This window comes from Sinocyclocheilus anshuiensis, unplaced genomic scaffold, assembly GCF_001515605.1.
Source record: "Sinocyclocheilus anshuiensis isolate Anshui unplaced genomic scaffold, SAMN03320099.WGS_v1.1 scaffold656, whole genome shotgun sequence".
Lineage (NCBI taxonomy): Eukaryota > Metazoa > Chordata > Actinopteri > Cypriniformes > Cyprinidae > Sinocyclocheilus > Sinocyclocheilus anshuiensis.
In genome coordinates, this window is record NW_015555829.1 from 1,591,807 (window position 1) to 1,604,836 (window position 13,030).

At 36.6% G+C, this 13,030-nt stretch overlaps 1 protein-coding gene across 1 annotated transcript in view; it reads left to right on the plus strand.

The window, feature by feature from the left end:
- Window positions 1–486: 486 nt before the first annotated feature.
- The window catches only part of LOC107675342 (5-hydroxytryptamine receptor 2A-like), a 23,647-nt gene continuing 11,103 nt past the window's right edge, over window positions 487–13,030 (plus strand). Inside the window, exon 1 of the mRNA XM_016469636.1 lies at window positions 487–1,121. Within this exon, the coding sequence (XP_016325122.1) occupies window positions 659–1,121 (463 nt within the window). The 5' untranslated portion in view covers window positions 487–658. The remainder of the gene's footprint in view (window positions 1,122–13,030) is intronic.

The window sequence follows — 13,030 nt, forward strand, 5'->3', positions numbered from 1 at the left end:
ATCACATTTCCTCAAGCAAGTGGACCGTGTATATGTGTGTCGCCTGTCACATTAAATAGGTTCCCTGATTCGTCTTGGCAGCTGCAGACGCAGGTGCAGAAGAAAGAGAAACACCTGAGGAACTTTCACTAAACCCCTGACTCACACTTCAGTCTCTCTCTCTATCCCCTCTCTCCCTCTCTCTCAGCACAGCTGGATTGAACAGAATGATCACTGCCTTGAAGAGGACCACAATCTGCTAGCTCCGTACACAGCCAAAGAGAGCAGAGAGAGGGAGCGTGAGAGAGCGCACGTTCAACTATCAGGTCACCCAGCTCGTAAAATCTGTGGTGTTCTAACATTGAGAACAGAGAGGAGCAAGAAGACTTTACTTCACAGACACAACAAACACTGCGCTTTCAGAAATGCACGGATTATGGGAACAACATTTTGTGTTTACACCTTACATTTTCCATTTTTCAGGCTTTTTGGTGGCAGTAAAAGTGTAGCAGGAAGACTTCAGGAGTGTTTTCAAAGAGGACAGAATGAAGCAAACCTCTGGACTTAATGGCTGGATGAAGGATGCTATGAAGCAAAGAAGGATACATGACCTCTAACCGAACTTGGGAGGTAACAAACTTTTGTCTTTGAGAGTCTGTCAGCATTAATAAGGGACATTATGAACTTGCATGCCAACATTTCAAAACTTGCACCTGAAAGCATCTTCACCTCTTTGAATCTGATGCCCTTTGACCCTGACACCTGGACACCGAGCCCGGACATCATGCTGGGTAACGTGGTGCGCAACATTTCGTTTGGCTGTAACAAAAGTTGGGCTGATGCATCTCTCTTTCCCAATTTATCCATCAGTGGTACTTCCAGTGAAAAAACAGAACTGCTGTCATGGCAAAGGTGCAACGGTGAGACGAGTACAGAGGAGTTAGTTCGGAAAAACTGGGCTGCGCTACTGATTTTGGTTGTGGTCATTATTACGGTTACCGGGAACATTTTAGTAATCCTGGCTGTCAATCTGGAACGAAAACTGCAAAATGCCACCAATTACTTTCTCATGTCATTGGCAGTGGCAGATATGCTTCTGGGACTTCTGGTCATGCCTGTCTCCATGGTGACCATTGTGTATGGTGAGTGTGCTTCAATTTTGACCAGTAATTGATTATGTAGGCAGTGATGTTTGAATGTAAGCTTTCACTTACAAAGTGTTGAATGTTGATTCTGAATAACAGTAATGTGTGGTATGCTAGTAGTAATGTCACTGTCAAAAGACATGGTCTTTTGATATCTGTCAGGTTGCAGTAGTTTCCAACCAGTACATTGAAACCATATAAAGAGTTATTGCTTAATGAGTTTCCACTGGAAAAGTCTGAAGCACAGAAATCAAAATCACTGTGGTTGATTTTGATAGGGGGAAGATGGAATTTTTTTTTTCTTTAGTATTTTCAAACCTACTTGAAAATAATGACTGGAATGGCGCTCTAAGTCAGACATGAATTAGATTAGATTGATCAACCTTGACCTCAGCAAGAAGCGTCATTTGATATCATATCAAAGATGTCGACGACTGACAATGGCGCAAAAAAAAAAACAAAAAAAAAACAAAAAAAAAATATATATATTTACAAAGGCTACGTTCAAATTGATGTCATGGTAATTTTACGTTTTAAAAATAAAATATTAATTTGAAAAGGGGATATTGCATTAGGCTCAGAGAAATGTCCACTTGGAAAACGAGCAAGCTGTGGGAGTTTTGTTTCGGAGAACCTAAAACTATATTTTTGCTCATGTTGTTGACAATTACTTGTGTGTTTTTTACAACAACTGTTGTAAAACTGTTTGATTCAAATGGATTATTTCGAATGGATTGCATATAAAACAGTAGTCAAACAGTAGTAATAAAACAATAGTAGTCGACTAGTCGGTTACATAATTTCTGTTTAAACGTCTGTGAATTAGTCCTAGTACACATCCCTGGTGATGTCACAACCTTGAGACAGACGTGATTGGACTAGACAACGTATACACTTCAGTGACCCTTTAAATTATGATATACTGTATAATATGTTAATAAAAACTATATGTTTTTTATAATATGTTAAGAAAACAAATTATGCACATTTTTCGAATTATATTTCTTGAGGCATGTAATAGCAATAACCAATTATATGCCCATTTTATTCTTGAAAAACTGCTTACATAAAGTAAGGTATGGTGTATTAACATACACATTGTTTGAAGTGACTTCTGCAGCATACAATATTTGTGGTATTTCATGGTAATTTTCTAACCTGGCACATTTCTGACTGCATTTAAAATTTTAATTCACTGTTTTCACTGTTCTATTTAAATTTCAAGTTTTTAAAATATATGGCCATGTTTAATTATCATTCCACATTGTGTTGTTAATTTAGTTTTAATTCTTAAGTTGTGTTTCATCAGGGAAATGTTAATTTCTGTGTAATTTGTTATTTGTGTACTTAAAGTGGATGTGTTAATTGATCATTAGTGGCCTTGTATACACTGACGAGGGGATTTTCATGCAAACGGTTAACTGGATGGCATTGTGAATCATTTTATTTGCCCCTATATTTTATAATGAGTCCAAACAAATGAAAAATGCATGGTTTAGCACAAAAGATTTTATTTGGAGTTTGAAGTTCTGTTTACTGTTCGAGTAGGAATAAGAAATGTGTTTTTCTGATGGAGCTTGACAGTGAGATGTCATTGTCACGCTGTATTTCAGGCTGTTGTCTGTGTGCCGAGGCAGCGGCTTTGAAGAACTCGGAGACAGAGAGGTTAAGATCGCACAAGAGTGTGCATGAGAGAAACATGCCACCCTCTTCACCATTTCCATCTCTCTCTGTGTCTTTCTTCTGTTCATCTGTCCCCTCTGTATTTGCTGTGGAAAGTATTAGTACTAGTCAGACTGTGGATGTGAATAAATGTCATGTCACTGTTTCCGGACAGAGTCACATGTTACAGCTAAAACCTTGTTAACATTTCAAGGTGTGTGTGAGTGGAATGACCTCTGCTGCTTACTAAATCCGTCCGTTAAATGGTCAGACAAAAGAACCCATTAAACATGATGTTGAGGGAAAATTTTGAGAGAAAGTCTAATTATTTTCTGCTGCGTACAGGCTGGACTGATGCTATTCAAATCCACTGGATGCTGGAGACACTTAGCACTTCACCTGTACTCTTATGAAGCAATTTGTCTTTGTCTCCTGGCTGGCTATTTATAAAAAACTTTTTGGTTTTGTTGTTCAGGAAAATCAACACTATTGTTGCTTGAGCATTTTTTGGTCTTTATTCTTCCTAATTAATTGGCTTGATTAAACTCTTTTGTCCTTGTGTTTGATGCTTGAGTCACATTCTGTCTATTCCATTCTCTCTTTCTCCCTCTCGCTGTCTCACATGCATGCATGTGCATACACAAACACAGTGTTTCCTGAGAATGTTGCTGTAAAAATGATAGATTCATTAATTCTTTCTAAAGCAGGGCATTTGGACAGTGAGTCTGTGGGTTTATATTTTCTTTAAAAAATATGGATGCCAATTATCATGAATGCAGCTCATATTTAGAGGAATAATCTTGTTTAACTGCTTAAGCTTTGGTGTGTAACTCATGGTGGTAGAGATGCACCGATATTACAATTATGGCTGATACCAATAAGCCCATAATAATTTCCATATTAAGATTGTATGAATATGTTTTGATATTAAATTTATTTCAATTATTCAATTGTAATACTTTCATATGAAAAATATATAATGTTTCATCTAAGTAAATTAAAGGGGTCATGAAATGGAGAATCAAAATGCTCTTGATATTTACACATACAGTATAAGAGTTTAATTGTGATAAAAATCATACTGCAGGTTTCAGAACTCCCCAGTTTAAAATATGTTATTCTTTTCTACCATTCTGAAATGACAGGATTTGAAATCAGGAGGATCGTGACATCACGATTCTCCTTGCCATGCCCCTTAACATGCGTCATAGTCATATGTAATCAAGGAGGTTTGTTCTGAACAACACATGTCTGTCCAAAGCTTGTGACTCTCAGAACCGTTCTGGAGATGAGGTGGAATGTCCTCATATATTGAGCTGGCAGATGCTGAAAACACAGTGAGCGTCACGTGTGTTTGAGTTTGTGTATCGGACGAAACCGCGCCATTCATTCTGACTGAAATACATTTTGCTAAAATAACTTATTGGACAATAAATGTGCCATGTGTAGAATTTTAAACCTACAAGTAAGTGTATATTTATGATAGCAGTAACTGTAAGTGACTGTTGTAATGGGGTAATCAAAATATAATGCAATTAGTCTGTGCTTTTGTTTTTATTTTCATTTTTAGTTTTGTGAATTTAACTTCGGTAACACTTTATTTCGATAGTCCACTTTAGACATTCTATTAACAGTAAGTAACTTTGCAACTACATGTCAACTAGCAGTTAGTAGAGTATTAGTAGACTGTCTGCTTAATATCTTCTAACACTTTCTTTGTCAACTTATTCTACTAACCCTAAACCTACCCTAACAGTCTACTCTGACATGTAGTTGCAAATTAATGAGAGTTAGTTGACATGTAGTTGACATGTAGTTATAAAGTTACTTATAGTTAATAGAATGTCTAAAGTGGACTATCGAAATAAAGTGTAACCTTAACTTCTGCTTTAAAAAGCATTATTTTTGTTTTTAGATTCTAATGTTACAATGTTAGACTGTACGGTGCAATGAAGTTAGCCAATCATAACAGAGGGTGTTTACTTCAGTTTCTGCAGGTAACGGTCCTTGAAATTGAGTGAGTTTCACAGACAGTGAAAATTGACATTTTTACAAATATTGGTCCATTTTTGGTGTTAAAAAACTTTGCAAACTAATCTTGAGAAAACTGCATTTCATGACCCCTTTAAAAAAATCTAAATGCTCCAAGTGAATATAGACATCACAACATTATAATGTACAATATTAAAAATTCATGTTTTTTTTTTTCAGATTTGCCAAAGATTACATAACATTTTTAGTGTTTTTAAAGGTTAACTTAAAGGGAGTATCATATCATGGCCAACTTAATCTGAATGTACAATTGGAGGAATGCACTGCACATTTAAACGCCACTTGCATTTTCTTCAGAAAATGTAAAAATTGTCTTGTTTGGAATAAGCTGATTGATCAGATGATCATTAGTGTGTCTTTGAATTGATAATGGGTTGATTCAGCAGCCAGCTCCTCTGTACTGTACCAGCAGTGGCCACATGCAGTCACAAAGGAAAGAAGCTAATCACTATAATACTGTGGGCTGCTCCCCCAGTACAAGACTGCAGAACAGTGTATTGCAACACAGATATTCTGATAAAGAACATTGTATGTAAACAAACGTAGTGTACACACATTCAGAGAGACTTGAAAAAGGGTAATTCCTGATGGACAGATGTCTTTAATTTGAGACATGGCCTAGTGGATAATGCACATATTCTGACACTGTTGCACAGTTGGGGGCAATGAGTTTGTGTCATTTTATATCTATTATCTATCCACCCACTTCAGTTTTCTGTCAATTTTTTATTGTACTAAAAAAAAGCCATAAAAATAATTGAAAAAGGGTTATAACAGTAAGGTGGAAATTCACCAAGAACGAATTGCAACTGCTGATAGTGCTGTTAATAAGCAAATGTGGAAATCCAGCATAAATGCACCCACAAAATTAGCTCTGAACGCAATTTGCACACCACGTTTTCTCATCTTGAGGACTGTAAAGTATCTCTCCACCACTGCAATCCAGCCACCTGAATTGGCTCTTTAAAATGCAACAGGTCTACATGTATGATTGCCTATCATCATTTGATCATCATTTTATGATGTTTAATAGAAAATGGATACGTCTTCACATTATCATTTGAGGGAATGTCTTCGTAGAAACATTTCTGAGAACCAGTGATGAGGATCAGCGAAACACCACTAAAACTTCCACTGAATCACTTGTAAACACAGACGGATTCCAGTCGTCTTAGAGGAGAGCAGAGAGGCTGAAGTGCTTTCAGAAGAGTGGAGATGACAGAGAGATCGAGAAACAGACACATCGGACAGATATCTTTAAAAAGTCCACGAGAGAGGGATCACATCTGAAGCAGCAGGGGTGATAAAATCAGAGAGGAACTCCCATTGAGTTTCAGCAATGATGTACTAGAGATGTGATGAAGCCCACACTGAGTAATCGTTTTATAGAGGCGTTTTATAAATAGCAGCGCATGTTTCTAACCCATTATCCAAACAGGTAAGAATAGCCGTGTGTGTGTCCATTATCTCATAGGAGGTAAGGGAGCCAAAAAAAATGCAAATAAAAATTTTGATAAATTTTCCTATTAGAAGTTGACTATTAATATCCAACCAAAAGTTAGTAATAATTATGTTATATTATATTATTGTAGTTTTTATTTTTGAAGCAATTGAATAAAGTTAAAACTGCATAAACTTGCTGTGACTTGATTCTAATGAATGTGAATGAAGGGAATAAAGCAATAAGCCATGTGAGGTCATGCTGTTAATGATAATTAAAAGTGATAAAGGCACTAGTTTTTAATTAATAGCTACATTTATTACATAATATAATTCATAAGTCTGACTGTAGGCTGTTTACAGTTACCAAGCAATTTATGTTAATACAGAATATCCTGTATTAATGTGCCTTAGCTGTGTCAGATTTTCAGTATAGTCTTTCTTGTATGCTTGTATATTTTCATTGTTCCTCTTTTGTTTGTGTTTGTTTTCCATAGATCCGGATGGAGTGACAGTTAGGGAAGCCAAAATAAATGGGATCAGAATACACGCAGACACTAATTTCCCCCTGATTCTCTAAAACCTCTCAATCTCCCAAACGTCTCCACAGCAGAGCTCTGGCATAACCCCCCTGCCACGTCATGTCACCATGACGATAGAGTGTTCCAGAACAACACTCAAAGCTCAATAGCTGCTGTTAATGCAGCATTGATGGTTCTCTGGCACAGGTGGTCTCTAGGTTGCCACAGCACTCACCGACTAAAAAGAAGGAGTGACTTAATGAGCAGCATGAAGGGCTAATGACGAGCATCTGCGTAGACACTTAAATGTATCTTTCATTTCATTCTCATTAGGGTCATGGTCGCTTTAAGCACTTGACAACTGTGCCACATCAGTAATGGCTGTTTAACTATTCTCTATTGAACATACACCTGCATTATAGATCTGGGGTGGGTTGTTATATCTTCTGGATGGATATGGATAGCCATCATCACGTTCCTAAATGTGAGCTGCAACTCTTTTGCGTCTGCTGTTACAGCATAAAACCCTGTGTCTTATTCACTAACCACCCGCAGTTCAGTTTAATCAGGTGCTAACTATGCTGGAATAGCAAATTCAAATTGCATTCAAATTCAAATGTGTATTCAAATGAAGTCATCGTCATTCTTTTTAGCACAAACACGCCTCATTTCTATGTAAATTAGGATTACAGATTGCACTTTATTAAATATAACTGACCTCGATTTGCCTACCGCAGTTAGCGTTGCCAAAGAAAAAGATTTATATAGATCATGGAAGCAGTTATTCATCAAACGAAGATCAAACAATGGCGTTATAACCAGAAATATATCCAGATGTGTGGTGTTGTTGACAACATTTTCTCAGTTTAAAGATAGTAAATAAGTAAGTAAGAGTGGCACTAAACCAACACAAACAGCATGTGCAAATAAAGAATGCTATCAGTATGCGTAATTCATTCACCCCTAAATGATTCAAGGAAATAATAATAACAACAGATTGATTGGAAAAATGTGCCTCTATACCTAGGCCTACATTTTTGTAAAACTCCAAAAATGTACATACGCTAGTGCCAGTAAAACAATGTTATTCCTTTTAACACAAATTATAATTACAGGGATAGATATCAATTAATAAAGACTTACTTTCGCATGGTTCCTTGCACAATACTACGTTATGACCTCAAAACAGTTATAACATAATGCATGATTTGTAAACTAATACATTTTCATGTTTGCATCAAATAACTAGCTCCATATGTATGCCTTTTCAGATGTAGTAAACTTGCTTGGCAGCTCACCTGGTACAGCACTGCACTCGCAAAGCGATTGGGTACAAGTCCTCTGAAACATTATTCTTGATAAAAGAGCTCAAAGACATATATAAGTAAGCTAAAAAAGCATGGTTGCTTCAGCAAATGCGTTATCTCACGTTTGAAACACTCTGTTAGGTTTGGTTTGGGGTTTGTGTACTTGGTACGTTATTTTCAAATGCAATAGAGCATTATTAGTGCCGCTCACTGGACATTTCATTTTCGAAGTGCTGTGATATTTACATAACCTAACAATGTGAACAAAGTAAAAACATTGCCAGATTCACATTCATCTGTTTAGGAGAAAACTGAAGACACTTTTAGGGCCCATTACTGGACATTTCACTTTTGAAAGTGTTGTAAAATGCACAAGAAGCAGCATAATGTAATTTTGCAGAAATGCCGCCACAGGCACTTTTTTTCCCACTGAGCCTAGGTTGAATAATAAATTGCTCAAAACTAATAAATAAAAGTACATTTTCAAAAATGTAAATTTCATCATGTTTAGCATTGGTTCTCATGTCTTGTATCTCATTGTGACTCTCCAGTTTGAATATGTGCAAGTACAAATTAGATTTTTGCTTCAGAAGACATAATATAAGATTTAAAAGGACTATTTTTCTGCAAATTGTATGATTTTTATATTATTTATTTATTTATTTTGGAGTTTGATAGCCCCTGGTCACTGTATGCTTACGGGGGGAAAAAGGCATCAACACTCTTTAAAACGTGTCCATTCAGAAGGATTTAGATGAAAGATGATTAGGAAAGAATTCCATTTGTGTATGAACTCATCATCATTTTGAGTTGTTTGCAGGACAAACAAGAGGTAAATAGACAGAGTGAAGTGGTGAGAAATGTGTGTGGGTGTGGGGATAGGAAGGGGTGATTAATTAGTCTGATAGATTGAGGGCTGCTTAACGAGGCAGAGGATGAGTTCAGGAAGGGTCAGGGAAAAGGGGGTGAGCCAGCGGTATTGTAATTATCCTTCCACCGACACAAAGGCACACAGACACACTCCTCATGACATTACAGTGAGATTTCTTCCTGCTTTAGGCAAATATCATAGAATTTTTTTTTTTCTTTTTTTTACTTGGTGACACACAGTGACGCGTGTAATCGTGCCCTCAGTGGTCATTTCACTGGCATCCGGCTCAAATCAGTGCTTACATGAAATGCATTTCAATATGTTCCGGCACTCTAGAGTCAAGTCTTTGGTAAGATTTCTCATTCAGCTTGCTGAAATCTTGGGCTTGTGGTAAGGCAAAGCTTTTAAGGCGGCGGTGCGTATGTGTGTGTGTGTATTCATAGTTAATGTTTCCAGAGAGGCTGTATGGTTAAATTAACTGTAATTGCATAAACAGCACTGTAAATGGGGACGTTCCATAGACTGATTGTTTTTGCTTCCATTAAATTCCATTATATTTTTTGTCAATGGGAACAGAAACAGTTTAGTTATCAACATTCTTCAAAATATCTTCTTTTGTGATCCACAAAATAAAGAAATTCATACAGGTTTTGAATGACATGGGGGTGAATGACTATCCCTTTAATTTACTACATTGTAATACCATTTTAACAAATGAGGACATCCTCAAATGGAGGTTTTGTCAGATTTAGCTCAGTTCTGGGTATAGATTTGTCCCCAAAATATGGTACATACACACTGCTTTTTAAGGTGTCCTTCAACCAAATCAGACTATTATCCTGCTTGGCCAGATAACATTTGGCTTTCCTCTGAGGCACTGGCACAGAGCTACACTCTACAGATTTGAGGGAATTTGTCAGGTTGTTGTTGGGTCTGAGTATTAAATGAGGGGTGATTACGCCTTCATAATTAGGGCGTCCCCTGAGCCTGTAACGATGAGCAACTCCAATTAGACAAACTGTCTGAAGGGTTTTAAATCGAGTCTTTGCCCTTCATTTGTTTCCCTTTCCCTTTCAGTCACAAGCACAAACACACATACATGTATGACATTTTGTATTAATGGATTATTAATTAGCCTCTGGTTTTGATGTGGCGTCTCTTGTTTGAGCTTTATTGAATAAAGCTACAGCTGGAGAATCCTCAGAGCGGAGAAATGGATGACGTTCTTCATCTTTCATAGTCTATTCATAAGCACCTCTTCTGCCTGCCAGTGATTGACCTTTTATTCTTTTACTTCTATGTTTTCCTGTTTGTGCTTCTTTCATCAAGACTTTGATTTTTATTTGTGCCATGATGCATACCGCTACATCAAACAGTTCCCCCATCTTAATATTCTCTAAAAAGACCTTCATCTCTTCATATCATAAGTCCTGATCCTCTCTCTCTCTTTCAACTCATGCTGTAGGCACTTTCCATGAAATGGGGTATAAAATAGGCCTGAAACTCTTTTTTATTTTTCAATAAATAGTCATTTAAATGAAGTGCTTAAACTTCTGAATATGTTGATCAACGGGCTGAGAAGACCAACCTAAATATTATATAAATATTATAAGTTTTTATAATTTTTTTTTTGTTACTATTTATTTTCGGTGTGGTTTGATGTAATATCATAAATCACATAAATACAGTTTAATACTGTCTAAATACAGTTTAAAAGCCTGATTTGTGTGGTTTTACATTTTTGGTCATTAAAATATGCTCAAATGAATTACGTTTTATATTAATTTAAAATAATTAAAATATTAAATAAAAATATGGGAATAAAATGATAATAAATTAATGATAACTATTTTAAGTACGATGAGTTTGATAGCAGTTCAAATTATGATTTTAACATAAAAGAAATATTTAAAATTATGATTTTAATTGTTGGATCTGTGGGTGAGAGGAAAACAGGAAGATGAGGTGCAGGAAATGAGATGTATCCGAATTGTGCTTTATACCATTTTCACAGAGAGTGCCAGTCTGTGTACTGTCATATGGCTAAAACCAAATATGTTTATGTTTGAGCCATGATGATGGCAGTCTGCATCTCATGTTTATAGTAAAACGCATCTATCTTTAACTAGTGTGTCACCCAGACTTCTTTTTATACCTCAGTTCATACTGAAGGCAGGAGAGCGTGGGAGCTTTTATAAGCTAAGATAATGCTATTTTCTCACAGTTTATCTCCTATGCTGCTGCATGCATTTATCAAACCACAAACTGAATTTTAGCTGAAGCCCAAACTGATTTTCTTCTGCAGAGAAATTCACAGCATCTGTTTTTGAGCATTGAATTCAACTGTATGGAAGCCACAAGTTCTCTGTCACTTTGAAAGAACACAGTAAACACAACACGCACAGGGAAACTAAAGTAACACTGTGCTGACGTCAGTACCGCCACAAGTGTGCGACTGCACAGGTCCTTCCGCCTCTAGAGGGCCTCGCTTCTGGCCTCGCTTCTGGCCTGCATTTGATGTCGTTTATGTCTAATTTTTATTACTGTTTTTCCACCTATTTTGTCTTTCGAAAGACAAAAATAGTCATAGCTGATAGACAGTATAAGACTTTGTGTATGAGAATGAGTAAAGCTGTTTGTTGTCAGGATGACAAAAAGTTTTAAAAGTTAAACTTTTAGGCTGGTCTGCCTCAGTGGTCCAACAGTGCTCGTCAATGTCAAAATGATCGAGATGGCCAATCAAACAAAGAAGGTGGGTCTTACTGTCACTGTCACAATGCAACGAGAGTTCGTGGAAAGATGTAAGTAGTACCAATTACTATAGAATACCCAAGACGTGTCACTCGTATAGTTTTGAATGGGGAAAAATGCAACACTCAATATGGCCGCTCTATCGAACGAAGCCCCGCCTTCTGAGCAAAAGAGCCTATCGCTAATCGGTAAAGTGCAGCTGCCGTTAGAAATCCCGGTTGCTATAGAAACAGTCAACGCTCTGAGACGTGCGGTTAGGACTGCGCATGCGCACTGGTTGATCTAGCCTGAAAAATAAGCTTTTTTTAATGCTATTTGAACAAAATAAACAACATTCATGACACAGTTGTTGTCAGATTTCATTGGTGATTTCAAATATGAAATTTAATCGTAAGCTTAGTGAACCGTTTTGGAGAATTTGATGTTTCGCCATCCAAAGAGATAGGAGCTGCTCTTGCATGCCCGAGAGGCGTTTCAAAGATGGCTGTATTACATTACTATTGTATTAGAAAACTGTTTTACGATAGAAATGTTCAGCGACCGACAGTAATAGACTATGATGCAAACTACTCAACTTTTTATGAAATTTCACCGTTTTGAATTGAAAATATGCGATCATGATTCATTTAAATCATAAATGAACGTGACAAGAGACGTTTGCGTTTTCGACTATTAGGCATACGAATAAGAGTGATTGTGCACATTTTAAAATAAAATATTATTTTAAAATAGTGTAAATTGATTACTTCATATGAAGAGTTCAGATGCAACAGTGCCGTTTGAAATTTTCTTCTAAAATTAGCATTTTTATCAGGCTCCTATGTGTAGGTTCAGTAATTTCACTTTAATGGCAATGAATAGTTTCTTAAAATAACTGAACATAAACATAGGAGCCTGAGAAAATAAGCATTTTAGAAGAAAATTTTAGATGGCACTTAGAGGCTTTTGCATCTGAACTCTTCATATATAACTACAAACCTAGAACTTATTTTAGCATTCTTATTTACTTATTTAATTGCTTTATTATTATTATTATTATTATTATTATGCAGTAGATCTTACAATACTTATGAGCGTGTGCGTGACTGTGATTCGTGCGCAAGCATGTCAGTGAGCACGGCATCACAATCGATCAGATGCGTGTTAAACATAGACTGTATAAAAACATGGACGTAGTGTCCGTGACGTCACCCGTAGGTTTCCGAAGAGCATTTGAAGCTCAAAAGTGGGCGGAGGCGGCCGTCGCCATCTTGGCAGCGTGTCACCGCGCGTCACTCCCGGATAATCGAAAATGGGCAAAGA